Source organism: Lacerta agilis, chromosome 9, assembly GCF_009819535.1.
Source record: "Lacerta agilis isolate rLacAgi1 chromosome 9, rLacAgi1.pri, whole genome shotgun sequence".
NCBI lineage: Eukaryota > Metazoa > Chordata > Lepidosauria > Squamata > Lacertidae > Lacerta > Lacerta agilis.
The window spans coordinates 23,600,885-23,626,034 of NC_046320.1; the positions used below are offsets into that span (position 1 = coordinate 23,600,885).

At 44.6% G+C, this 25,150-nt stretch overlaps 1 protein-coding gene across 8 annotated transcripts in view; it reads left to right on the top strand.

Annotated features, from left to right (window-relative positions):
• The first annotated feature begins 1,225 nt into the window (after nucleotides 1-1,225).
• The window catches only part of FAT1 (FAT atypical cadherin 1), a 124,681-nt gene continuing 100,756 nt past the window's right edge, over nucleotides 1,226-25,150 (top strand). For 4 of the 8 annotated variants that reach the window (XR_004427392.1, XM_033161182.1, XM_033161186.1 and 1 more), the window contains exons 1-2: nucleotides 1,226-1,465; nucleotides 9,514-12,803. Coding sequence is in view for 7 of the 8 variants with exons in the window: in XM_033161182.1 (XP_033017073.1) it covers nucleotides 9,533-12,803 (3,271 nt within the window). In the remaining variant the exon portion in view is untranslated. Of the gene's footprint in view, nucleotides 1,466-1,946; nucleotides 2,017-5,858; nucleotides 6,147-9,511; nucleotides 12,804-25,150 lie in introns of those variants that run through there. The other 4 variants (XM_033161183.1, XM_033161184.1, XM_033161185.1 and 1 more) reach the window with 4 other exon arrangements.

The window sequence follows — 25,150 nt, forward strand, 5'->3', positions numbered from 1 at the left end:
GGTCTAAACCACTGAGACCAGGGCTTGCTGATCAGAAGGTCAGCGGTTCGAATCCCCGCGACAGGGTGAGCTCCCTTTGCTCGGTCCCTGCTCCTGCCAACCTAGCAGTTCGAAAGCACGTCAAAGTGCAAGTAGATAAATAGGTACTGCTCCGGCAGGAAGGTAAACGGCGTTTCCGTGCGCTGCTCTGGTTTCACCAGAAGCGGCTTAGTCACACCAGAAGCGGCAGGGTGGGATTCATGCCACGTCGAGCTCCTTGGAGAAAAGGTGGGTGGAAACCTAATGATAGCTGTAAACTGTTGGCGGGCCATCTGTCATGGATTATTTAGTTGCGATTCCTGCATAGGGTTGGACTAGATGACCCTTGGGGGACCCATCCAATTCTAGGATCCGATGATTCTACCAAATAAACAAGCCAGCACTTCCCCCAAAACCTGCACAGTAAGGCTGTGACAGTGTCACTCCGCCTCTTGGAAAGAGCCCCCACCCCGGCTAAATCCAGGATTTTTCACCTGGAGAGCAGAGATCGCAAGAGCCTCGACTTCGCCTGCGTCTCTAATCGTTGTCGCGGACTGAGACGACAGGGGCAGATTCGTGACAACGACACGGCGCGGAGGAAGTTTGGGAAAGTTGCGCAGCCAAGCCCCTCGCCCTCGAAGGGTTTTTGTTTTTTTTTTTTGTTTTTTTTTTTGGTGGGGGTGCTAATCGCCGGGGTGGCCAGGCTTGCCTTGCGGATCTGAATTCAGAGTAGCCCTCAGCACCAGCCGGAGCAGAGGAGAGCAGAGGATCTCCTTTCTCCGGAGCGCAATACAATCGACGGGGCGGGAAGGAAAACCCGGTTTGCAGGCGCGCCCAACTCTCGCGGAGAGGAGGCGAAGAAGGCGACCGAGAGGCGGGGAGCACCGTCCACCTTCTCCGGCTCAGGCGGCCGAGAAAGGAGCGCTCGGCTGCTGCCGTCACCGCCGCCGTCTGGCGGGAGAATCCCCCCGTCCAGCGGTTGGGAGAGGGAGTGGGCGGCGCTCCAGCGAAGAGGGAGGGCAGAAGAGGAGGCAGAGGCGGCGGCGGCGAGGAGAGGGAGTGAGTCAGTGATCCGCTGCAGCCTGCGCTCTCCCCGGCGCTGCAACTCAAGACTACCTATATACGTACTCCTTGCCTGGACATGTCTTGACAAACTTGGATTTTTCTTTTTTTCTTTCTTCTCCTTTCGCTTTCCTCTGACTCCCTCCCCACAACATACCAAGTTTTTAAACACCGGATGGGTTCAATCCGGCATGCAGCCACCTGGGATATGGAGCCAGGCGCCAGATCTCCCGGGCGCTGCTGGAATACGCTGCTGCCGGGCAAAGTTGGCTTTTGATTTTGATGCATGCCTCGCTTGGGGACCCGAGTCCGCCGGCATGGACTGAAAGCAAAGCGGGACTGGCTTGAAGGACGAGACACGCGTTGCACCCAGCTGGCCTGGTTGGTGAGTTGACCTGTTCTTTCCTCCCTTCGCTTCTTTTCCGTTGAGTGGCAAAGAGTGTTGGGCTACTTAATGCATTCAGAGGCTTATGCGCCCTACCCCCGCAACAATAGACAGGCCATCCTGTCTCAATATTGCACGGATCAATAAACGCCCCCGCACTCTTCTATTTCCCCCCCCCTTCCCCCGCACTCTGCCTTTCTAGGGCGAGAGAGACGCACCTAGCTCGTGCAAAGCCCGCGCCCTCCCGAACGCGATTTAAGTAGCCTTGTTGCCAAAAAATAAAAATTTAAAAAAAATGTGCTACCGGGGTTTTGCATCCCCCCACTCCTTGTAGAGCGCAACTTGTTTTAGAAATGGTGCCTTTGGGAAGAAGCAGGGAATCCGCTGGTTTGTATTGTGGCGCAGCGCCCTCTAGCCGCTGGTTAGGGACGCAGCAGCTCTGTTCCAAGCCTGGGTCCCGTCACAAGCTCAGCCAAGTTCAGCATTGTCCGGAGGAGACACGAGGGAACACGAGGTGGGCTCCTATATGCATTGTCCTCTCGCTACTTTGGGCGTGTGTGTGTGTGTCCCCCCGCCCGCCCTCGTACTGCTGGTTTCTCCGCGTAAGGTGAGCCTCGAGGGCGACCCGTTGTTTTCTCGTTTCACTCCACATGCGGGGCGGCGGGGGGGGGGGCGGGGATGCGATTTATACGTCGAGCGTTTTTATAGCGCCTTGATCGTCGGCCACGTATTTAGCACTTGCCTCGAGGGGACAATTTTTGAATGCAACCGGGAAGGGGGTGGGGTGGGGAAGAGATAGAATCAAGAAAAATGGAGAGACTATTGTGAAGTGAAGGTTGGGTTTGAGTGATCTGCCTTATCCCTTGTTCTCCCCCCTCCCCACTTTTTTGCTGCCTTTTCGTGGCAAAAAACGTAGTTTCCTTCCAAACAATTAAGTTTATCGGGGGCGGAAGAGGAGAGCGGCGGAGAGGTGAGGGTGGGGGTGGGGTGGCGGTGGCAAGTATCTGACCACTATGACCCTAGCCCGCCCATAAAATATTTGAGGGGGGCACCCCCAAAAGTTGATGGACATTGCCATTCAAATAGTGTGGATGTGTGCCATCATGCGATCGATTATGTGAGGAGGTGCTTACCAGTTCCTCTAATATTTTATTCCAGTTGGCTCCAGGAACCAAGAGTGCCAACCCAACTTAAATATTGGGGGGCAGGTAAGCCCCGCCCCACATAATCGATCACGCACGCCATTTGAATGGTAATACCCATCAACTTTGGAGGGGGGGATCTGGCCCCCTCAAATATTTTAGGGGGGGCGAAAAAAGGACCCCAAGCCCATAGGAGTTGGTTCCTCTAGTTGGTTCTTTCAGGTTTTTCCCCTCGTCTCACCCATTCCTCCTTTTCCTGTTCTGACTCGGTTCGGAACAAGCTTAGGCGGAGGAAGAAGTTTAGGAGCGCTGTATTGCTCTTCCGATCCACACTTGGACAAGCCCGTTTCCCATAGAGGTTCGTTCCGAAAGCGTCGGAATGAGCGGCGTGGCGGTTTCACGTGTCATCATGCACTGCGACCCCCCACCCCACCCCACCCCACTTTAGAAACCTGACTGATCTTATATTTTATTGGACCGGCTCGGTTCTCAGCGCTTCCTATTGAGCCCGGTGGGATTTACCTTCGAGTAAACAGCGTCTCGATCGGCACAGATGCCGCGCCACAGAAGAGAACAGGGACTAAGCTTGTACAGTACTTCAGAAACCGTTTACCTGGTAGAAAGCTTCACTGGAATGATTAGGGCTGTGCTGTGCTGTAAATCACCTTAATCCTGTTCGCTTCTACTTTGCAACTAGGTGACGGATGGTTTTCCAGTTTGGTTAGGTGAGGGGCTGGGCTCTGGCAGGAAAAAAAAAACAAGATCATTTTCTCCAGAGTAAGCGATTTACAAAGTGGGCTTGTGCATGTCTGCTCGAAAGTGAAGCTCGCTGGATTTGTCAAATGAGGGAACATTATACACATTTACCTGGGAAGAAGAGCCCCATTGAACACAGTAGAGTTTGCTTCTAAGTAGACCTGCCGAGAGGACTGGGTTAGCTAGAGGCTATTCCGGAGCGATTGGGGAATGGGAGACCTGCGATTGCTCCGTTTGATAGCAGTTCGCCATCTCCTGTTGGTAGACGGCGGCAGTGCGCTCCTTCCCCACCTCCTATAGAAATTTACTGTACCGACAGATATTGGTCGGTTCCGGGTATTCCCACTTCAGGGAGTGCAGGTTGCCGATTATCATGCATGTATAAAATCCTTTCAACAGAGCGAGCGACCTGCTGCTTGGTGGATTTTTGTTTATTAATTTAATCCTCCTCGCCTTTACAGAGTGCTTTTGCGACGTGCCATGAAATGTTAACAGTTGTCTTGTGTACTTTTTTAAAAAATATTGAAACTCTGAAATAGAATCCGAAGCCCTCCCATTTTCCCTGAGTTTTCCCCTCCCCCAGGGGAGGGGGGGCAGCTGTCTCTGTTCCTATTGGAGAGCCCCTTCTGGAGTCCGGTCTCTCCGAAACAAGGCGGCCATGCATCTAGGTCTCTCCTTGGAAATCCCTACTCCTGCAAGTAAGTAGCTAAAATCTCGAAACTGCCCTCCCCTTTTTTTGTGAGATTCAAAGTGGAATTAGGAGCGGGTGGAGAAGATGAATGGAAGTTCTTACTAGCGCTGCAGCCCAAATTCTACCCGCCCTCGCCAGCTAACAAACAGACCCATCTTGTGCAATGCACAGCTAGGCGCGCATAAAGCTCTGTTTAGTTTTCACAGGAGTTAACAGTACGGTGTGGCTCTGGAAGTGAAGTCAGTTGAAGTTGCTCTTCCGATCAGGGACTGGCTGTCGTTTGCGCTGCGTCATAAACTGCTACAATCCTAAATGCTTAGGGAGTGGGACTTGCTCATGAGTAAACCTGTTAAATAGTGTGCATGCGTCTGGTCGGATCCCGTTTGTGGAACTTGGTTGCTGTCGTATACCAATTTAGCTGGGAATAAATCCCATTGAACCAAGTGGGAGTTACTTGCCTGGGCATGTACATAGGTGATATTATCATAGGGTTTTGTGGCTAACTGATCATCGTTATTCTATGAACAATAACTACTTTGGCCACCCAAGTTTTTTTTTTTAAAAAAAAAACTTTATTTGCAGATGTCCATACTGCTCTCTGGAGGATTTTTTTTTTAAAGTTAGAAAGAACTCCTTTAATTCAAGATACGTAAGTGCATTCAAAGCTGTCCGGGCCTCCCAAGATGGTATTTTTGTCCTTCCCGTCTTTAATTTCTGACTGGGTAATAAGGGGGATGCTGGGAATTGCGCTGTAGGGCGTAGCATGGGGCGCGCTTTGCAAGGCTGGAATTTTGCAGAATGTGGGGTTAGCTTAGCCCAGCTGTGCACGGAAGTGCTGGCGATTATTTATTACGCTCTCCAAAGCGGAGTCGCTGGGAGGTTTGGGCGGTGGAGTGTTAAAAGCCCTGGAGGAGGCAAGATTTGGTTTGCGGAGGCTTCCTTTTTAGGGCTTGCGGCACAATGAGGCGAACTCTCGAGTAATTATAGGCTTGGGAACGCGATGAGACGTATTCAAGAGCAGATTGCAATAATTCTCTGCGGAAACCCGGGGCGGGTGGAAACAACAAACTTTGAGAACGGAGTGTTGCTTTTTCTTTTAATTAAAAAGAAAGAAAGCATGAAAGATCCCTTGTTCTCGCTTTCTTGATTTATGACATCATCGACCTCATGAATTAAAAGCAGATCTTTGAGCCACCGAGGAAAGGATTAACTAGAGTGTGTTAATTAACAGGACCGAGAGACCAAACGTCCTTACTCACGAGTAAGCCTCACTGAGGGTTTTTTTTGGGGGGGGGGGTTGCTTTGAAAGCTCGATCCTGTGGACGTTCAATGGGTCTTACTCCGATGCAAACGTGTCTCCCAGCCCTTGCTTGAAAGCGATTTCCTTTGAATTGCACCGGGACCTGCTTCGGAGCCAACGTGGCCTGATCCGAAGCTGTTCCTCGGTGCGACTACGTTGCAAGTGAGATTTACTCCCGAGGAAGCCTTCCCCGCTCCCTTCTTTCTGTGTTTGCTCTCGGCGCTTTCCCCGCTTGATTTGCTCCTTTCCTTAGAAAAGGGGAGTGGGAAAGAAAGAAAGATAGTAGTGGCGTTTGATCTGCAGGGTTATAATCACTCCGGAGCCAGATGGTGGCGAGGCGCGGAGCCGCTGAAAAGTGTGGTTTTGGTTTTCATGCCAGAGAAATTAGTTCCGGAGGCGGTTTGTGGCGGCTGCCCCTGCTTTTGGCGGAGGAATCCGGGGGCGAGAGAAGGGAAGAGAGCCTCTTCGGGGAAAGGAGACCGGCGAGGGACTGAGTGGAAAGAAAGAAAGAAAAAGCGCAAGCTCGCGAGGAGACGCTGCCCGGCTGCTGGCCATGCCGGACGGGGAGCTCCAGGTCCCTCGGGTGGGGAAGCGGCTTCCCCCTCGGGCGAGGCAGCGCTGAGCGGCGAGGAACAGGGCGCCCGCTCGCCCTTGCCCGGGGGAGAAACTTCGTGGGAAGAAAGTTGTTGGAGAGCCAGCAGGGCGCCTTCTTCCCCCGGCTGAGGCGCCACGGAGGAGAAACTTGGGAAACAACTGGGCGCGCAGGAGGAGTTTGAGCCGGACTTGAGGCAGGTAGCGACGGGCGGCGTTGTGAGGTGGCGGCGCTTGGTGCCTTTTTCTTCTTCCCCGCCCCCTTGTTGCCCCTAGAGAACCCCCCCCCCCAGCGGAGGTGGGATGGCTGGGGAGGGGGTGGACTCGACGTGAGGCGACTAGCAAGTGGGGCGCGAGGAGCAGCGCGGCGCTATTGTGCTGCTGCTGCTGCTGCCGTGAGCCGGCCAGGGCAATACCAAGCCACGCTGGTGGGGGGGAGGGGTTGGCTTGCCAAATCTGCTCTCTTCTAAACTCCCCAGGATAGGTTACTATATAGTATCTTGTTGCTGTGTTATCTTGGCTTTTGTGTAGCCCTTAATGTTGGGAGAACAGAGCACAATCCAGCAAAAACAGGAGGATTCCAGCAAAAGTGCCAACTTGAATAAAATATTTGGGGGGGGGGGGACGACGACGACACATAAGCCCCGCCCCACATAATCGATCGCAGGATGCTGCACCCACCCACCGTTTGAATGGCGATGCCCATTAACTTTCAGGAGGGCCCTCATATATTTTATGGGGGGGGCAGAGAGACCTCGGGCCCCTAGGAGTTCTCTCCTATGGATTGTAGGGTCTTTGTCCTTGATTTTGGGACAGCCCAAGTTACAGCTGCTCCAACACCAGGGAGAAGGAGCCCCCCTTCTATTTTCATAAGTTTTTCAATGGAGTTGGAAGGGACTCTTGAGGTCGAACCACCTGCAATGCAGGAATATGCAGGTGGCCCTATGGGGATTGAACCTGCGACCTTGGCATTACCAGCGCCACATTCTAACCAATTGAGCTAACCGTGGCTTTTGTTAAAGCAGTACTATCTTTCCCTCCGCTCATCATCCCCAGAACCCATTTATTACCTGGCTGAGCTGATGAAAAATGGGAGAACATGAAGAGTAATTATCTCTTTCCTTATTAGCAGACAATGGAAGGGAGAGAATAGTTAACTATGGGCTGAGGTTGTGATTTTTCTTCTTAGGACTCCCAGAATTGTCTGGAGGGGGAGAGCAAAGGTTGATTTACTTTCCTATCTTTTGCAGAAGGTGTGCCTAAGTTCTCTCTCTGTGTTATGCTTGTAATGGCAGAGTGAATACTCCTTACCAAGAGTAGGGTATTGTGAATCATCCCCCAGCCCCGGAAATACCTTGGGTGTAGCTCCCATTGCAGTTCCACATTTAATTCCCATCAGTTTCAGCAGGAAAGCTAAGCCCAGGCTTATCAGTGCAATTCTATTTATTTATTAAAATATTTGTAGACTGCTTACCCTCCAAAAAAATCAAAGCGGTATTAAAAAAAAGCCATGCAATGCCAACACCCAAAACAGAATAGCATAAAATACTTTTTATTTTGTTTTGACTTTAGCATATAGTACAGTTCAGGCTTGCAATGTCCAGTAAAATACAATAAATTAATAAGCTTATCTATTCAGATCATTGGTATTTACTTCTTGCAAGCTATTTTTTCCCCCATGATTAAAGAAAGAAACCTTGCTGGATCAGTCCAATATCCTCTCTTGACAAGCATTCTCCAACTGTGGCCAACCAAATGCCACTGGGACATCAGTGGGACTTCAAAGTGCTCAACTTTGCCTGAGTGGTGGCCTTGATCTTTGTTTCCTTCTTTTTTGTTGGCAGTTTCTGCAGTAGCTTGACCCTCATACTCTTTTGAAGGATAAATACCAGAGTTGTTCACAGAGGGAGAACTCAAAAGTAATTATTGTAGGCTACAATCTTAAACACACTTTCTAGAGAGTACTGTAATCCCCACTGAATACAGTGGGACTTTCGTCCAAGTAAACTTGAATAGGATTTTGCTTTTGTCTCATGTTCTGATAAAATACAAAATAACCTGCACATTATGGTAATGCAGCCAACAAAAGGATTATTATGGTCTTCTTTCTACAGTTAAGTGTATGTACAATCTTGAGTAGCGCTTCAATGATCTAAACCCGCCTATGCTTTCAGGTTTTGAATTGAGCAGTTTGCAAGTGGTAGTCATGTGCTATGTTGAATAAGTGATGGTTGGAATAAACAGTTTGACACATGCAATTTTTTAAAAAAGTTGAAATGGTTATTTATCATAGAGGAATTGTTTATTTCTTCTTGTTGAGTTTTTCCATGATAACTGCACTGAGGATTTTAGTGAAATACTGCAATATCATGGGTTGTATCCAATGCTGCCTGAATCATCTTCTGCTTGTGCAGTGGGACTGCCCCATCTTCTTCTCTTCCTGTGCACCCCAACAATCTGCTGCAGAGGGTCCCCCAACCCTCTGGAGCAAACTTTGAGGGTGCGCTGGGGCCTGCAGAGAAGAGGAGGTAGAAGATTTGTTGCACAAGCAGAAGTCTGTTGCGTGCAATCCCATGTATTGGGGTTAATCCTAGCACTTCCTAGAGTTGCTGTTGTTGGACACATAACATTAAGTGCAATTAAGCATGTTGGGAAGCTAGTATGGTGAACAGCTTCTGGCATCTCTCTATTCTGAATTGTTCAAGAGCAGAACTGGAACATTGATGAAGTTTCTTCCCATCTTTCTAAAAAAAAACATTTGGGCAAATCACTTTATTTTAAAGCATATTATAAACTGCTTAATATTTTAAAAACTCGTGGGTTTGTAGCCTTTGGTAAAGGCAAAGTAGGTGAAAAGAAGACTTAATTTCTTCTTTAGCATATTTTTGTTTTCCAGCAATAGTAGGTCAGAGATTGAATGACGTGCCTTTGCTTTCCCAATTAGAATCATAGCCATTTGAAAGAAAGTAAGTACAGGTGTAAAGGCACTGCAGCTATTATTCATTGTGGTGGTATTGTGGTGGCATTACCGCAATTGTCTCCCCTCCCTCTTCCTGTGGGACAGAAAAGGGCAGGTAAGACAGTTGGGCGTTTCTTTCACTTATCTCAGAAATAGTGCTGCATCATTCTGTCTGATCAAAGGAGTGCTGTGGTGCTTTTGCAACCAGCCAGCCTATTCTGGTTGCAGAGGCCCAGGAGAGGCAATCGGCTCTATACGACCGAATTCAACCAGTCCTTTCTTGGGTTGGCAAGAATACCGAGGAAGATCATTGCAACTATTAGGAGACAACTGTTATTTAGCCTAGGGAAGTAGCACTAGGTATTGTTTTCAGGGAAATTCCCCGAATTGTAAACTCGGCTTTCAATTTCAGATTTTGGTTTACAGTACTGATTTGTAGAGAATACATTTGTTGTGACTGATAGCATTCTTTCTTGAGCAGAGTTCCTTACATCAAGTGAGGGTCTTGCATGGTGGTTCCTTTTTAACAAGGCTATGGGGAGCGAGTAGCAAACTTTCCATAATAGTTTGGGAAAACCCTGATATTCTTCTTTTTTGTTCTTGTTTCAGGTTTTTGGAACTTGCCTCCATGGAGAGCCATTTGACCATGTTGCTGCTGCTCCTGTTGCTGCTTGTGCAGCATTTTGGAAACACTGAAGGAAACCCAAGACTGCATCACACATCGCCAATGCAGTTTACCCAAACTCATTACAATGCCACAGTATACGAAAACTCTGCAGCCAAGACTTACGTTGGACATCCGGTGAAAATGGGCATTTATATCACGGACTTGCTGTGGGATATAAAATACAAAATAATTTCTGGGGATAACGAGAACCTGTTCAAAGCGGAAGAGTATATATTGGGAGACTTTTGCTTTTTACGAATACGGACCAAGGGAGGGAACACAGCTATACTTAACAGGGAAGTCAAAGACCATTACGTGTTAACTGTCAAAGCAATAGAGAAGAACACAAATATGGAAGCTCGTACAAGAGTCCGAGTGCAAGTGTTGGATACAAATGACTTACGGCCTTTGTTTTCTCCAACTTCTTACAGTGTTTCATTGCTTGAGAATACAGCAATAAGGACGAGCATTGCCAGGGTTAGCGCAACAGATGCAGATATTGGAACCAATGGAGAGTTTTATTACAGTTTTAAAGAGAGGACAGATATGTTTGCTATACATCCAACCAGCGGCATAATAGTCCTGACTGGCAGACTTGACTATTCAGAGACAAACGTTTATGAAATGGAAATCCTTGCTGTGGATCGTGGGATGAAATTGTATGGCAGTAGTGGCATCAGCAGCATGGCAAGGTTGACTGTTCATATAGAGCAGGCTAATGAGTACGCTCCGGTTATCACGGCCCTTACGTTGGCACCTTCAGAGCTGGACAAGGATCCATCATATGCAATCATAACAGTTGAGGACAGGGATCACGGTTCAAATGGAGAGGTAGCATCTCTGAGCATTGTGGCAGGTGACCCGCTTCAGCAGTTTAAAACTGTGAGGACTTTTCCAGGAGGAAAAGAATATAAAATAAAAGCTGTTGGCAGTATCGATTGGGAGAGCCAACCGTTTGGCTATAATCTAACTCTGCAAGCTAAAGATAAAGGAAATCCTCCAAAATTTTCTTCTGTCAAAGTAATTCATGTGGCATCCCCCAAATTTAGATCGGGACCAGTCCAGTTTGAAAGAGCTGTTTACAGGGCAGAAATAAGTGAATTTGCCCCGCCAAACACTCCTGTGGTTGTGGTAAAAACTTTGCCTAATTATCCCCATTTGAAATACGTGTTTAGAAACACACCAAGCAAAATCAGATTCCACTTGAATCCTTATACTGGCCTTGTTAGTACTTTAGATCCCATAAATGCACAGCATGCATCCCATATTGAATTTGACGTTATGACAAGTGACAGAAAAGCCTCTGCAAAAGTATTGATTAAAGTTATAGATATGAATACTCATTCCCCTGAATTTACCCAGACTTCTTATAAAGCTTCATTTGATGAGAATGTTCCTATAGGTACAAGTGTCATGAGTGTGAGTGCGAAAGATCTTGATGAAGGTGAGAATGGCTATGTGACATATAGTATTGCAAATATAAGCCCTGTTCCTTTTGTGATAAACCACTTTACTGGTGTTATCAGTACCTCTGAAAACTTGGATTATGAATTAATGCCAAGAATCTATAAATTGAGAATTCGAGCTTCTGATTGGGGCACACCGTATCGCCGAGAAGTTGAAGTCCCTGTTACTATAGCTTTAAATAATTTGAATGATAACACTCCACTGTTTGAGAAAATAAATTGTGAGGGAACAATCCCCAGGGAACTTGTTGTTGGAGAACAAATAACAACTGTGTCTGCTATTGATGCTGATGAGCTGCAGCTGGTACAATACCAAATTGAATCTGGAAATGAATTAGATTTATTTAGTTTAAATCCAAACTCTGGGGTGCTTTCCTTGAAACAGTCATTAGGAGATGGCTTGGGTGCAAAAGCAACTTTTCATAGCTTGAGAATAACAGCCACAGATGGAGAAAATTTGTCAGCTCCATTATATATTAACATTACTGTCATTGCAAGCCGCAAACCAGTATACTTGCAATGTGAAGAGACTGGCGTAGCCAAAATGCTGGCAGAGAAACTTCTGCAGGCAAATAAGCTGCATGGTCGTGGTGAAGCCGATGATGTGTTTTTTGACACTTACTCTGTGAATCTGCATGCACCCCAGCTTGGAAATAGCCTTCCCAGAAGCATTGAGGTAAAAGAAGATCAACTCATCGGTTCCAGCATCATACATTTGAATGCTAGTGATCTAGATACTGGTTTCAATGGAAAGCTTGTCTATGCTATCTCTGGAGGTAATAACGACAGCAGCTTTATCATTGGTATGGAGACAGGAATTCTAAAAATCCTTTCTGCCCTTGACCGAGAAGTAAAAGATAAATATACATTGAATATTACTGTTTATGATCTTGGGATACCGCAAAAGTCTGACTGGCATCTTTTAGATATCAGGGTTCTAGATGCCAATGACAATCGTCCAGAATTCTTACAGGATAGCTATTTTGTGGACGTGACTGAAAACACGAACCTAAATACGGAAATCATTCAAATAGAAGCCATTGATAAAGACTTGGGGACTAATGGGGAAGTGAGATACTCTTTTCTTACAGATACTGACACGTTTGCCATTGATAGCGTGACGGGTATTGTGAAAGTAGTGGGGCCTCTGGATCGTGAAGAGCAACCTGTGTATTTTCTGAAAATAGAGGCCATGGACCAAGCTAAAGAAGAAGCACAGTTATCTTCCACCGTTCTGCTGAAGGTGTCTTTAGAAGATGTCAACGATAATCCTCCGAAATTCATCCCATCCAATTACCGTGTGAAAATTCGAGAAGACCTTCCGGAAGGAACAATCATCACATGGCTAGAAGCCCACGATCCTGACTTGGGCCAGTCAAGCCAAGTGCGGTACAGCCTTTTAGATGGTGGGGATGGAAGTTTTGACATAGATAAACTTAGTGGAGCAATTCGTATTGTACAGAGGCTGGATTTTGAGAGAAAACAAGTTTATAATCTGACGGTACGGGCCAAAGACAAAGGCAAACCAGTGTCATTGTCGTCTACCTGTTACATTGAGATTGAAGTAGTTGATGTCAACGAAAACCTCCACCCTCCACGCTTTCCCAGCTTTGTGGATAAAGGTTTTGTAAGTGAAGATGTTCCCATTGGTACTTCAGTGATGACTCTTTCAGCTTATGATGAGGATACAGGAAGAGATGGTGAGATCAGATACTCGATAAGGGATGGATCTGGTGTTGGAATTTTCAAAATAGATGAAGAAACAGGTAAGAACTTGTTTACATTCTTCCGGTTTTTATTATGCAACCTGTTACATAGCTTTCAAAGTAAGACCTCGAGTTAAATGTCATTGAAATGAACAATAATTTATTTGTGTGCAGTGCATCATAGTGTTTGAAGGCTCTGAAATCAGCGAATGGTGTTTCATTTTTGTTTGCTACTTTAGTTTTTGTGTGAGGGTGGGGCTTGGCCAGGGCAGAAAGGAGCAGTGCTGGAAATACAGAAGACGACGTCATCCCTTGTGTAGGTTCCTATATTCCCATACTTTGGCTGCAATATTTAATCCACTTTCTGGGGTGTAAGCTCCACTTCCTGCTGAGTTGACGCGGGCTGCACATTCAGTCCCAGAAATTTCCTATAGGCATTGTCCATAAGAAGGAGCCTTTACTGGAATATTTCTAAAGATACTTTCTTTTATAAGGTTAAAAAGAAGCAGCATGCAAAATATATACAGTGCAACAAAGATGCAAGGCCCGATTGTATGAATGAAGTGGTGTCAACAAAGCAGCATGTTTTAGTGGTCAGATTTACACAGTTGTGTAGGAAAGGTATGAAGTACCCAATTTGAATTAGATTTTTTTTTTTGTTGGAAAATCTCCTAGGGGTGGGAGATCTCTTTCATCCTGCATTGTCTCACAGGCGGCCTTCCATATCTTGCATGCTGGTGGTGGGCGGAGCCTGAGGGGAAAAGGGGGCAGAACAGCAAATAAAAATATTACCTTTGTACAGTAAGCTACATTTCAGCAGCCATGTACCAGTCAAAGGTTTCTATATTGCTGAACCCATCTATCCATCTAATCAAGAGAATTTAGAACATAGGAAGCAATTATTGCCTGGGAGTAGGCAGCATTGAGCACAATTAGATTTACTTTAGGGTAAGCATGCAGCAGATGCATTTGTTTTTAAGAGAGGAAATGGTCTGCAAAACCACCTTTCCAGTGAAAATTCACTCAGTGACTACCCTACACAATGCACAAAATGCCCCTGAAATGAAAATAGTCAATATTTACTAATTTTGAGGTGCTGAACAGGAAAAGGACAATAAAATGTGTCACTTTGCTCCTGTTTAGGAGATACAAAGATAGTAATGTATAAGCAGCTGACTCTGCATTGAGTGCATAATTTCATTTGGCAACGCTGTATTCTTCTAAGACAAACATTTAATATGTTTAGGTACCAGGGACAATGTTTCTCTTCAGGCAAAAACATTTCTCTTCAACCAGGCGTTTGACTGATTAACATTTTATGACTTGTTAAACGTGTTGTGTGATAGAGAGTTACTGTGTTGTTTTTGTTTCATTATGTATTTTGTATTCTCATTTTGTATTTTTTTTCCTGTTGTGAACCACCCTGGGATCTTCAGGTACACAAATTTAATAAATTATCATCATCACCATTACCCAATGCAAGATGAATGGGCAACTTGGAACATTGTCAGGTCACATGATTATTGGAGCTCACTGCCAATTTAGTACAAATGGAAGCTGCAACAAAACATTGCTGTTGATTCCCCTGTTGGAAGCGTTTTTGTCTCTTTCTCTTTCAACCCTTTCTCTTTTTTAATGTTTTTATTTATTATTGCATATAAATGCAATCCCACCTTTCCTCCGAGGGGGTCAAGGGGACATGCATAGTTCTCTGCTTCTCCATTTCATCCTCATGCCCAGTGAGGTACATAGACGAAGCTGAGAGACCGTGACTGGCCCGAGGTCGCCCAGTGAGCTTCACAAGTGGCGATTTTGAACCCTGGTCTCCCAGATATTAATGCAACACTCCAACCTGAAGGTTTCAAAGGACAGGTAGACTAATAATAGACAGTGGTGGTGCTTGAAGATAGCCTGGATCCTGCTTCTTTATTTTGATGGTGAGATAACGAAAGTGGATGAGGCTTAAATCTGAGTTGGTATGCATAGGATGGCCCTGTTGGTCACCAGTTGTCAAAAGGATGCTGAACTGTAATCCTAGAATTCTATATTGGATGCATAGGGTCTATTTAGCATGCTTTTCAGCGAATGAATTTGATAAGCCTAAAACAGTACCTGTGGACATAACAACCACACAATTCTTTAATAATTTGGTTTTGTTTCCAAATGTGGCATGGAAGATGGGCTGCTCTTAAATAAATACTGTACTCTGTTTGCTGTTTGAGGAGAGAATGTGCTGAGGGCGGTGGTGCTCCTCTTTAAAGATCCTGCTGGATAACCCTCATAGGGATAGGTAAATAGGAACTCAACATGAAAGCTTGGGGTTCTTCTATTCCTTTCTTTATAGCTGCTTGAAAGTAAGCATTGTTTAGCAGTGACCCCCTATTGACTGGGTCATAGCCTGGTCTGATGAAAACAGCCCAGCCCAGGAGAGAACTGAGATTTACTGTCCTAGGGTGTGAAAGAGTCGCATTTTGATTCTTGTAAATGAGAATCAGTTCATCCAGCGAAGTATGCATGGAGGTGAATTATTATTATTATTATTATTATTTAAAGGTCTGTGTCTTTACCTTGAAAAACATTTGACAAGCAAAAGGAAATAATTGTCAAAAGCTGTGGAAGGTGGTGCTTGTTATATTGCTGCTGGTACAGCTGTCATATTGCAGATGAATTTCCTATTGAAACATCTGCTTAGCTTTTGAAGTATAGATTAAGGTCAGTGAGGGGAGGTGGGAATGATAGGATAATAACGTTTACTCTTTCTCTTTCAAGATTTTACATGTATGATTTGGAAACCTTTTGAAAAGGGACAGACGTAGGCCAACAAGGCTTGGCATTCTTCCACATTTATGTAACAACCTGTAGCACTCAGATTCTGGAATCCTGTTTTTTGGTGTTTTTTTTGAAGTAGCCTTAACACCAATCAAGAGTCCTGGTTTCCGTCACATGCATAATTCAATGTATATTGCTGACAGTTAAACTTAGAATCTGAGGAATTGCTTCCGCACACTCATGTAACCTGTAAGATGTCACAGCATCTTGTGAAAAAATGAAGGATGTCACTCTAAAGAACTGTAGAGTTGGAAGGGACCCCAAGGGTCATCGAGTCCAATCCCCCGCAATGCAGGAATCTCAGCTAAAGCATCCATGACAGATGGCCATCTAACCTCTGCTTAAAAATCTCTAAGGAAGCAGAGTCCATAACCTCCCAAGGGAGACCGTTTTACTGTCTAATTTGAATCAGAAATCCAGATAATAATGTTGCAAGCCACCCCAAACCCTGAGCAGTGTGATATTCCAGAGGTTCCAATCCTTCACCTACGGTCTGTTTCCTTTTGGAAATGAGGCACAGTGGCGAATTTATGGTTTATTTACACCAGTGATGGCCCTCCAACTGTTTTGGGACTACAACTCCCATCATCCCTAGCTAACAGGACCACTGGTCAGGGATGCTGGTGTAAGAATTTTAAGGTCTTTCACATATATATAATAATTGTTATTAATTTACCAAACAAATAAGACCACATGTCTGAAAACAGCACAGAAAGACAGGCCTCACTCCATTTTTATTACAATGGGAATTGTAGTCCCAAAACAGCTGGAGGGCCAAGTTTGGCCATCACTGATTTATACATATATACAACCTGAGCATGTGATGGAGGGGTTCACAGCATCAGCACCCCAAAAGGGTCTTGTTTCTTCCATGGCCTCAGCCTTTGATTCAAACAGACATCAAACATCATGGGCTTCATCTCTGGCTTTTCTGTTTGCTGCTTTTTTGCTTAGTGATATCACACACTCCTGAACTCTTCCGTTATCTGTACAAGTCCTTTGATGCTTTGTTCTCTTACTGGCCCATCAGCTGGGAGGCTAGCTTGTCTTAGTTATCTTTTAACACTTCCTAGATCCAGGGATTAGAGTGGCCTAGCACTCAGTTTAACATCCAAAAGCTTGATTAAATTCTAACACTTGCTGATTCTCGGGATTATGGTAGTCTGCCACCCACAAACTCATAATAATATAATTGGTGGCTTTTTAATATTATGTACTGTTTTGCTCAACATCTAGGAGGGAAGACAGAAAATGCTGAATATACAGTATGGAGATAAGGGACAAATGCAGTGCTCTCAAATTAATGTATCAAATTGTTTAATAATAATATTTTAAAAACTGGACTCTTTTCTACATAGAGTTCAACATGGGGAAACTTTCCGAATCTATCCTAAAAAACAATAGGCCCACACAACTGAAATGTACAATTACAGAATCACACAGTCACATTTAAAATACAGTTGTATCTTGGATCCCGAACTCCTTGCAAGTCGAACGTTTTGGCTCCCGAATGCCCCCAACCTGGAAGTGAGTGTTCGGGTTTGCGAATGTTCTTTGGAACCCGAACGTCCAGTGAGGCTTCTGCGGCTTCTGATTGGCTGCAGGAGCTTCCTGCAGCCAATCAGAAGCCACAGTTTGGTTTCCGAAAATTTTGGAAGTGGAATGGACTTCCGGAACGGATTCCGTTCGACTTCCAAGGTACGACTGTATCTGCTTATGCTAGCAGTTCCAATCCCTTAAGCTATTAAAGAGGAAGTTATGGAGTAGGTGCCTCAACACAGGAAGCTGTACTCCAAATCCTCTCTCCTCAACCACACGGGCAATGCTGAGCAAAGCATGAAGCTTCAGGTGTCTTAAATGAAGGCATGTGCAGAATAATGTGCTTTTGGATGCTTGCCTGATTTTTGCTTTTAAGGTAGAAACCAGCACTTTGCATTTCAATAATTTGGGGGTGAGGTTACCAATCAATAGGGAACAATGACAGGTCAGCTTACTAATGAAGGCAAAGAGAGGCTTCTCCCAGCCACCTACACCACCTGTGAATCCAGAAACAGTGTAGGATTCTGGATGTCCTTTCCCATGTATACCATATGTTTCTTCCAGCAAACATACAAACTATGAACAATGTATGCGTCTTTAAACCAGTCTGATTAATCACTGACTTACATGTTCCTTGGAGATAATTAGTTTTATATGCTTCAAACACATTTGCTTCACAAATTGGAGCTTTTGTACGTGCCTCAAATGGAGGCATCTTAATGGATTGTGTTATTGGACTTCAGAGTCCGTCATTGGTTGGTTGGTTGGTTGGTTGTTTTTTTTTTTTAAGTCAGTAAGTATTTAAGGGCAAAATTAAAATCCATGTGCAAGGAAAGGGGACTTAACACCTGATCATTTTTCTGTGCAAAGATTATACATTGTGTACATGCTTACTTGGGAGGTTGCGCACACAAGCATTTGGTTGATAAAATAACAATGGCTTGAAGGCTGGAACAGCTTCCTGATCCCTATCCTGTGTCGCAATGAACACTTGGAGCTTGCTGCACAAGTGAGGTGTGCATTTTTTTTCCCCTATAGAGAGGTTATCTACATTAAAGTAAAAGGTCACATATGAAGTGGGCTACGATCTCTTTAAAAAGCAAAGAATTTTTAGCCTCAGGATCAAGTATCTCGCAGCTTTTGCTTGCAGTGGAGCTGGAACATGCTCTGCTTTACCTTTGGTCAAAAGTTAAAAGGGGTCCCATGACTAGCTTTGTATTATGTGAGAACAGCAGGCGTTTCCATTTAAAACTTCTGCTTGCCTTTAATATTCTTTTTATGTTAAAATTGGCATGTCTTGTCAGACTTACTCTCGCAGACAGGAATTTAGCAACTGTTTAACTAATTGGGTGTGTTCCATAGCCCTGGGGACTGTTCCTTCACCTTTCTTGGGTAGTTTAAGAATCCATTCTCCTCCCCCCCCCCAACCTTGTATGTCTCCTTGCTGTTTCTTTTGGTGTGAGTGCTGTAAGGGAGGAAAATACAAATATGATTAACACAAACCAAAGGCTATCTGAAAGTTCCAGCAAGTGTTGCAGTTGAATTGAAGTTCATATTTCTTTCTTGTTACTCAGTGCCTGCTTGTCAGTGAGCAGAAAAAAGAGGGAGGAACAGGAAGTGGCATCATGGGGAGGTACAGGCAACAACCAGTTTGCATGGGTGTTATGCTCCTGAATCCTGTGCGCGTTGGTGGAGCAGGTATAAGCAGCCCATTTCCAGGTTGGTGTGATGTGCATGTGCGCAGTCATGCATCAGTTGGATGTGCATAAGTTGTTTGTTGCCTGTACTACAATATGCACTGAGCGATGATGTCCTGGTGCAAATCGCCTCATTCCCAAATTTTTGGCTCCTAATAATATACGAGTAGCGCTTAGTAACCAGGCATGCATTGAACCCTTACTGAGAAGGCAAATTCTGTATGCCGGAGCACTGTCATTATGCTGATGGCTTTATCTTTGTATCTAAATCAGCACAGATGGCAGGCTACTGCTGCAAATGGCCTTGCCACTGCAGTGTGTACTCAAAAAAAGCTAAACAATGGTTCTTTCACATCATAGAGCAGAGCTATGTGTCTCCTGCACCAGCTGCCAGTGAACTAATGGGCTCATTGCAAGGTGTCAGTACTTGAATGAATGCAAAGCCCTAAATGGCTTGAGACCCAAGGAGCTTTAAAAGCACCCTTTCCCCAATATCAACCACTTGCATCTGGCTCTGTTGATGGTGCTGCCTTGGCAGTGACACGGGGGGCGCTGTGGTCTAAACCACAGAGCCTAGGGCTTGCTGATCGGAAGGTCAGTGGTTCGAATCCCCATGACGGGGTGACCTCCCATTGTTCGGTCCCTGCTCCTGCCAACCTGGCAGTTTGAAAGCACATCAGAGTGCAAGTAGATAAATAGGTACCACTCCTGCAGGAATGTTTCCGTGCGCTGCACTGGTTCACCAGAAGCACCTTAGTCATGCTGGTCACATGACCTGGAAGCTGTCTGTGGACAAACGCTGGCTCCCTTGGCTGTAAAGTGAGATGAGCGCCGCAACCCCAGAATCGTCCGCAACTGGACCTAACGGTCAGGAGTCCCTTTACCTTAGTGACCCTAGACAGGGCCATTTTGTTGGTGGGTCCCTATTGGGGGAATGCCTTGTCATGAGTCCCTGTCAACCAGGCAACATCCAATGGCAGCACCACAGTGTCTCCCTTATTATTAACTTACAGGAGAAATTAAAAAAAACACATTTACCCCAAGTATTTGAAGATACTGTTAATGGCAACACTGACATTATATTCCCTTTAAAAGAAGGCAAATGTTTGTTTGTTTTCAGAAGTTTTAATTGCATTGTATTACTGATGACGCCCTTGGCTCTTTTGGGATGAAGGCTGGGAAATAAATTTAATGGATAAATTATTGGTGCAGAACCTGTGGCTCTCTAGATGTTGCAGAAGTCCAACTTTTAGTGGCCCAGCTGGCATGGTCCATTGGGGGAGATGATGGGAGTTGCAGTCCAGCAACTCTTTCAGTGCCACAGACACTTTAACCACAAATGTCATGGCTGAGCAGCATTTGAATCCCTAGCTGGCTGACCAATTGAGCCTCTGAACAGCAGGTGAGGTGATGAACGTGTGTTTGGATTGCACCACCTCAGGTTGCAGATGGGAGATCATGTGCTTAAATGTTTCTCCGTAGCAGCAACAAAAATCACAGAAAAGCATTGTGGAAGCTAGAGACCTTCCTCCCAATATCTAATTTGCTATACAAACAGGTTAATATTTTAATGCACAGACACAGTCCTATCAGGAGTGTAGACTAAAGTGGTAGAATTGAGAAATAGGTTTACCTCCTCATTCACTGAAGCAGAAATGCAGCGCTTAGTTAAACTGGAACTCCTTCCTCCGGGAGACAGTGATGGGCACCAACTTGGATGGCTTTAAAAGATGGAACCAATTCATGGAGGAGAGGGCTATCTCTGGCCATCTGCTATGATGGCTATGCTCTCCCTCCACAGTTGGAGGCAACAGTGCTTCCAGATACCAGTTGCTGAATGCCACAGGTGGGGGAAAGGGCTCTTGTGCTCATGTTCTGCTTGCTGGTTTCCCACAGGCATCTGGTTGGCCTCTGTGAGAACAGGACTCTGGACTAGATATGTAATTGGCCTGGTCCAGCAGGCTCTTCTCATGTTCTCACCTTCTGTTGGAGAGAACTAAGCCTAACATGCAGCAATCAGACCCTACCCATTGCCTAGAATGATGCTTGAAGTTGATCAGTTTCTACCATTTTGTAGAACTTCACAAGCCCCTTTTCTCTTTGGTCTGATGTACATTTTATACTATCCCCTACCTGAAACAAAATAGATAATTCTTTCCAGTAGCACCTTAGAGACCAACTGAGTTTGTTCTTGGTATGAACTTTAGTGTGCATGCACACTTCTTCAGATATGGCAGACCAACACGGCTACCCACCTGTAACTGTCCCCTACCTGGTCACATCTTCATACTGTGACTTTTCACTCCACTTGTAAAACTCTTAGTGCTGGTTTCTCCAGATCTCATTCCTCTCCAGCCCCACAGTGCATCTTATTCTGATGTGTAAACAAGAGAAGCATACTGTGGCAGCCAGTGCTAGGCATTACACTAGGGAATTTTATGTGTGGAAAATCACAATGATAAAGAAGCAGGGGAGCAAATACTGTCACAAGTGTCCCAGCAATTAACTTTGGCTTGGGGAAATCAGAATACAGTAGCAGTGAGCTTCCCACCCCCACCCTATCCACTTTTTGGCTGGGGTCCTAATCTGCTGCGCTGTGAAAAATTTGGTCTGGAATTTTCTGCTTGGTCCAAGAGCAAATGGCCTTGTCGTGCCCGTCATGTATTGTTAAAAAAGCAGACGGCATGAAAGTGACGGCGGATAAAAGCGGAATGTGTGTACTGATTATTTCTGTATAATTTTTGGTGCAGCAGCAGTGTCCTTCTCCTTGCACAAAAGATTAGTAGCAACCGTAGTTCAGCTCTTTTCATCCATTGTCTCAGAAGCATGGCATTTCCATTGTGGCTAATTTTGAAGTACAAGGACACATGAAGAGGGGAACTTCCAGAACACATACCTTGCTGCATGGATTTCTTTTCTTGTGTAGTGCTATGTTGAAATCCTTTGTCAGGTGGAAGTGGCGGGGAGTAAGGGAGCAGTTGCCTGAACTTAAATGCACACGAGGTTTTTGTTCTCCTTTTTTTTACTGACCTGAGCAGTTAATGATCAACAACTGTTATGCCACTTGGGTTAGGAATGTTGATTGCTTTTGAGGGGGGGATTATATGGGCAATTATATAAGCAGAAGGTTTGGTAATTCACTGTGAAATTAGGTTGCATAGTGTGATAGTTAAGATACGGCCTTCAAATATTATTTACATTTTTATTGGTAATTAGGAATAGCTGCAAAAGGCGTGTTGGGTTAGCTTTTTACCAGTTTTAGCAATGATTTACTGAATAACGTTCTTAATTTTGCTTTGTAAAAATGTAGCTGTTGCTATGGGTTTCTTACCATGCACAGCATTTTTGTATTGAGAAGGAAGCAGATCCATAAAGGCTTAGAAGCAGAATGTCATATTTCATGGACAAAATAAAATAAAATAAAGAATTCCTTCCAGTAGCACCTTAGAGACCAACTAAGTTTGTTCTTGGTATGAGCTTTCGTGTGCATGCACACTTCTTCAGATGGATCTGGGTTGTACAGAGAGGGACCCAAGATGTCTTTGGCCACCATGTTTCTACAAGCTACATGCTAAAAACTCAAAATAGGTGATAGCTATTGTAGTTTAGACATCTGGTGGCTCCCTTTGCATGTCATGGTAAACCATGGCTTACCAAGCACAGGTGAATTACGCCTGCTTTGCTCTTTGTTGCTCCTCCTGGGAGGAAACAAACCACAACCCTTGATTTAGAGCTGTGTCCACCACATCACTGCAGTTTGTTTCACTTCCACTTCCACTTCCACCAAGGTTTGTTCTTGGCTTATACTGATCATGGTTTATTGGACTGAAACAAACCACAGTCCTTGGTTTGGGTGCAACACGAAACCAGGGATTGTTGTTTGTTTCCTCCCAGTGCCAGCTGGGGGAATAGGGAGAAGCCAGGTGGGCACGATTTGCTTGTGTACAGTAAACCGTGGTTTATGGTTACTGTAATTTACTAATGAGTCCATTGTGTTGCAGCAGGTAAAATGGTACAATGTTTTCAGCAGCAGGATCAATACGCAGCCCATAAGCTGTGATTTAAGGGGCTGTTGTCCACCACATCAATTCCTTCCAATGTGTGCTGGACTAATCTCATTGTTAAAAAAGTCCTTTCATTTTAGCACAGCATCTGGCACTAGAGTCTTATGCTTGATATTCAGTGTGATAAGTTAGTGGATTACAGCATTACTTGATGATTTGCATGCATGTGAGCCATCCCAGATCAAAATCCACAGGTTTCTGGGGGTAGGAAGACAGCTGCTTGTGGCCTTCAACAGAGAAACAGATGGGAGTGATGGGGGCCACTGGAGAGAGTGGTTGAGGAGGGGGATATTTTGGTGGGAATAAAATGGAAGCTCTGTGGGTTTCTAGGGAACTATTGCACTCGCATGCTTATACCACTTCGGAAAATGCTCCAGCAGGGCACTTTCTGTGTGAGAGTGTTTCCAAAGTGATTTGCAAACATGCATGGCTCTTTTATGGTGACATGAAACATGGCAATAACGGAGCTTCATGTGTTACAAAGTGTGTGATTCACAGGAGGGGTAGATGTCCTCACTTACACCACATGAAGAGTTCTGCCAGCCTAGGGAGTGGATGAATTGGTTCCAAGTACCAAGTGATCCAGTAATATATGCACATCGCATGTATGAACCAGCACCATATCAGAATAGTGTGATGGAATGCCAGTAATGATGATTCCAAAATGGGGTGCCATACCTGCTGATAACCTCGAAATGAAAAGCCCTGTGAAAAATTGGTAGCTTTCTTCAGTAAGCTGAGTGGCGCCTTGTTTAGAGTTTGGCAGTAGTTGTGTGTGAGTGTGTGTGTGTTTTAAAATAAAATTCTTTAAAATGTTTCTAGTCGTGTTATACTAGAGCCTAGTGTAGTTCCCTTCTGTTTTCTTAAAATTCTGGATGATTGCCAACCTCTGGTTCACACTCCCTGTACATTTTCTTCTGTGCTTCCCACAAGAAATATAAGCAGCGCTGTTGTTTGCACTTTGCTGAAACTTTGCTGACAACACAATAGTTTGGCTCTTTGCTTCTCTGCTGCATACTCTCAAGCTTTTTCCATGTCCTAATACCATAACTTCAGCAACATAGAACTGTTTCAGTATATAACAACAACTGTATTACTTGTCCCATAATTTGACATACAACCCAACCTAGTTAACTAGAAGGGGGGGGGACTTGAGCTTTTAAAACAACCGCAAACTGAGTTAACAATAGGAGCTGTCTGCTTTGTTCCCAAAAGATTTCTTGAACTGGAAATAATATGTTGAGTTCTAAGGCAGCCCCATCAGGGACTCTTAATTGCATTTTTTTTTTTACTCATTGTCTAGAAGTATGAACAAAATAAAAAATAAAAAAATTCCTTCCAGTAGTACCTTAGAGACCAACTTGGTCTCTAAGCTGCTACTGGAAGGATTTTTTTTATTTTTTATTTTGTTTTGACTATGGCAGAACAACACGGCTACCTACCTGTATCTTGAAGTATGCTTACACTTATTTTGTGATAGAGAAGACTTCTCATTCAGCTCCCCCATTTCCTCCAGATATTGTAGTACTGGACTCCAGTTTCTGTAGACTCATCTAATAGTAACGTGCTGCTGTTGTTTGTTTGCTTGTTGTTTTTTAAAAATATATATCTTAAGTCCATTTTGTCTTCAGTGAACTGACAAGTGAAGTCCATCAGACTTATATTTGAGAATACATATTCAGAATTTAAATAGGAATATGGCACATGCAGTACAGAATGTTCTTTGTTGAACTTTGTCAGTCTGGCAAAACACACAAACCCCCACCCCTCCAAAACACACACACACACACACACACACAATAGGCAAATGTAAAGCATATTTTTATATTGTTTCAAAATAGGTTTGCAGTGCAAAGCTCATATTCATCCCATCTAGTTTGTAAAAACAATGATGAACCTCATTTTAAAAATATACATATTTTCTGAAGCAGCTTTGTTAGGTACATTCTTGATCAGAAATTGATCAGAAATCATAAGTTTCTTAGGAGCTTCTTCAGGTTGCAGGAGAGGGCAGGTTTCATGTTTGTGGGGTGTGCTTCAATTTTGTTAGAACCTCCAGACGCCCACCGACTGGAGCCACATATAAAAGAGATGCACTTATAATTAAAGAATACAGAGCCCGGGAGTTTAGAGCTGAATGAAGCTCCAAACCTTCCATATACCGGTAAATATCCACTCCTGGTTAACCCCTCCCCCTTGGGCAAGCTTTCTTCATGTAAGTATATTTTAGTGGTTTGTGCGTCATTTTGTTGTGACCATTGTTAAACAATTTTGAGTT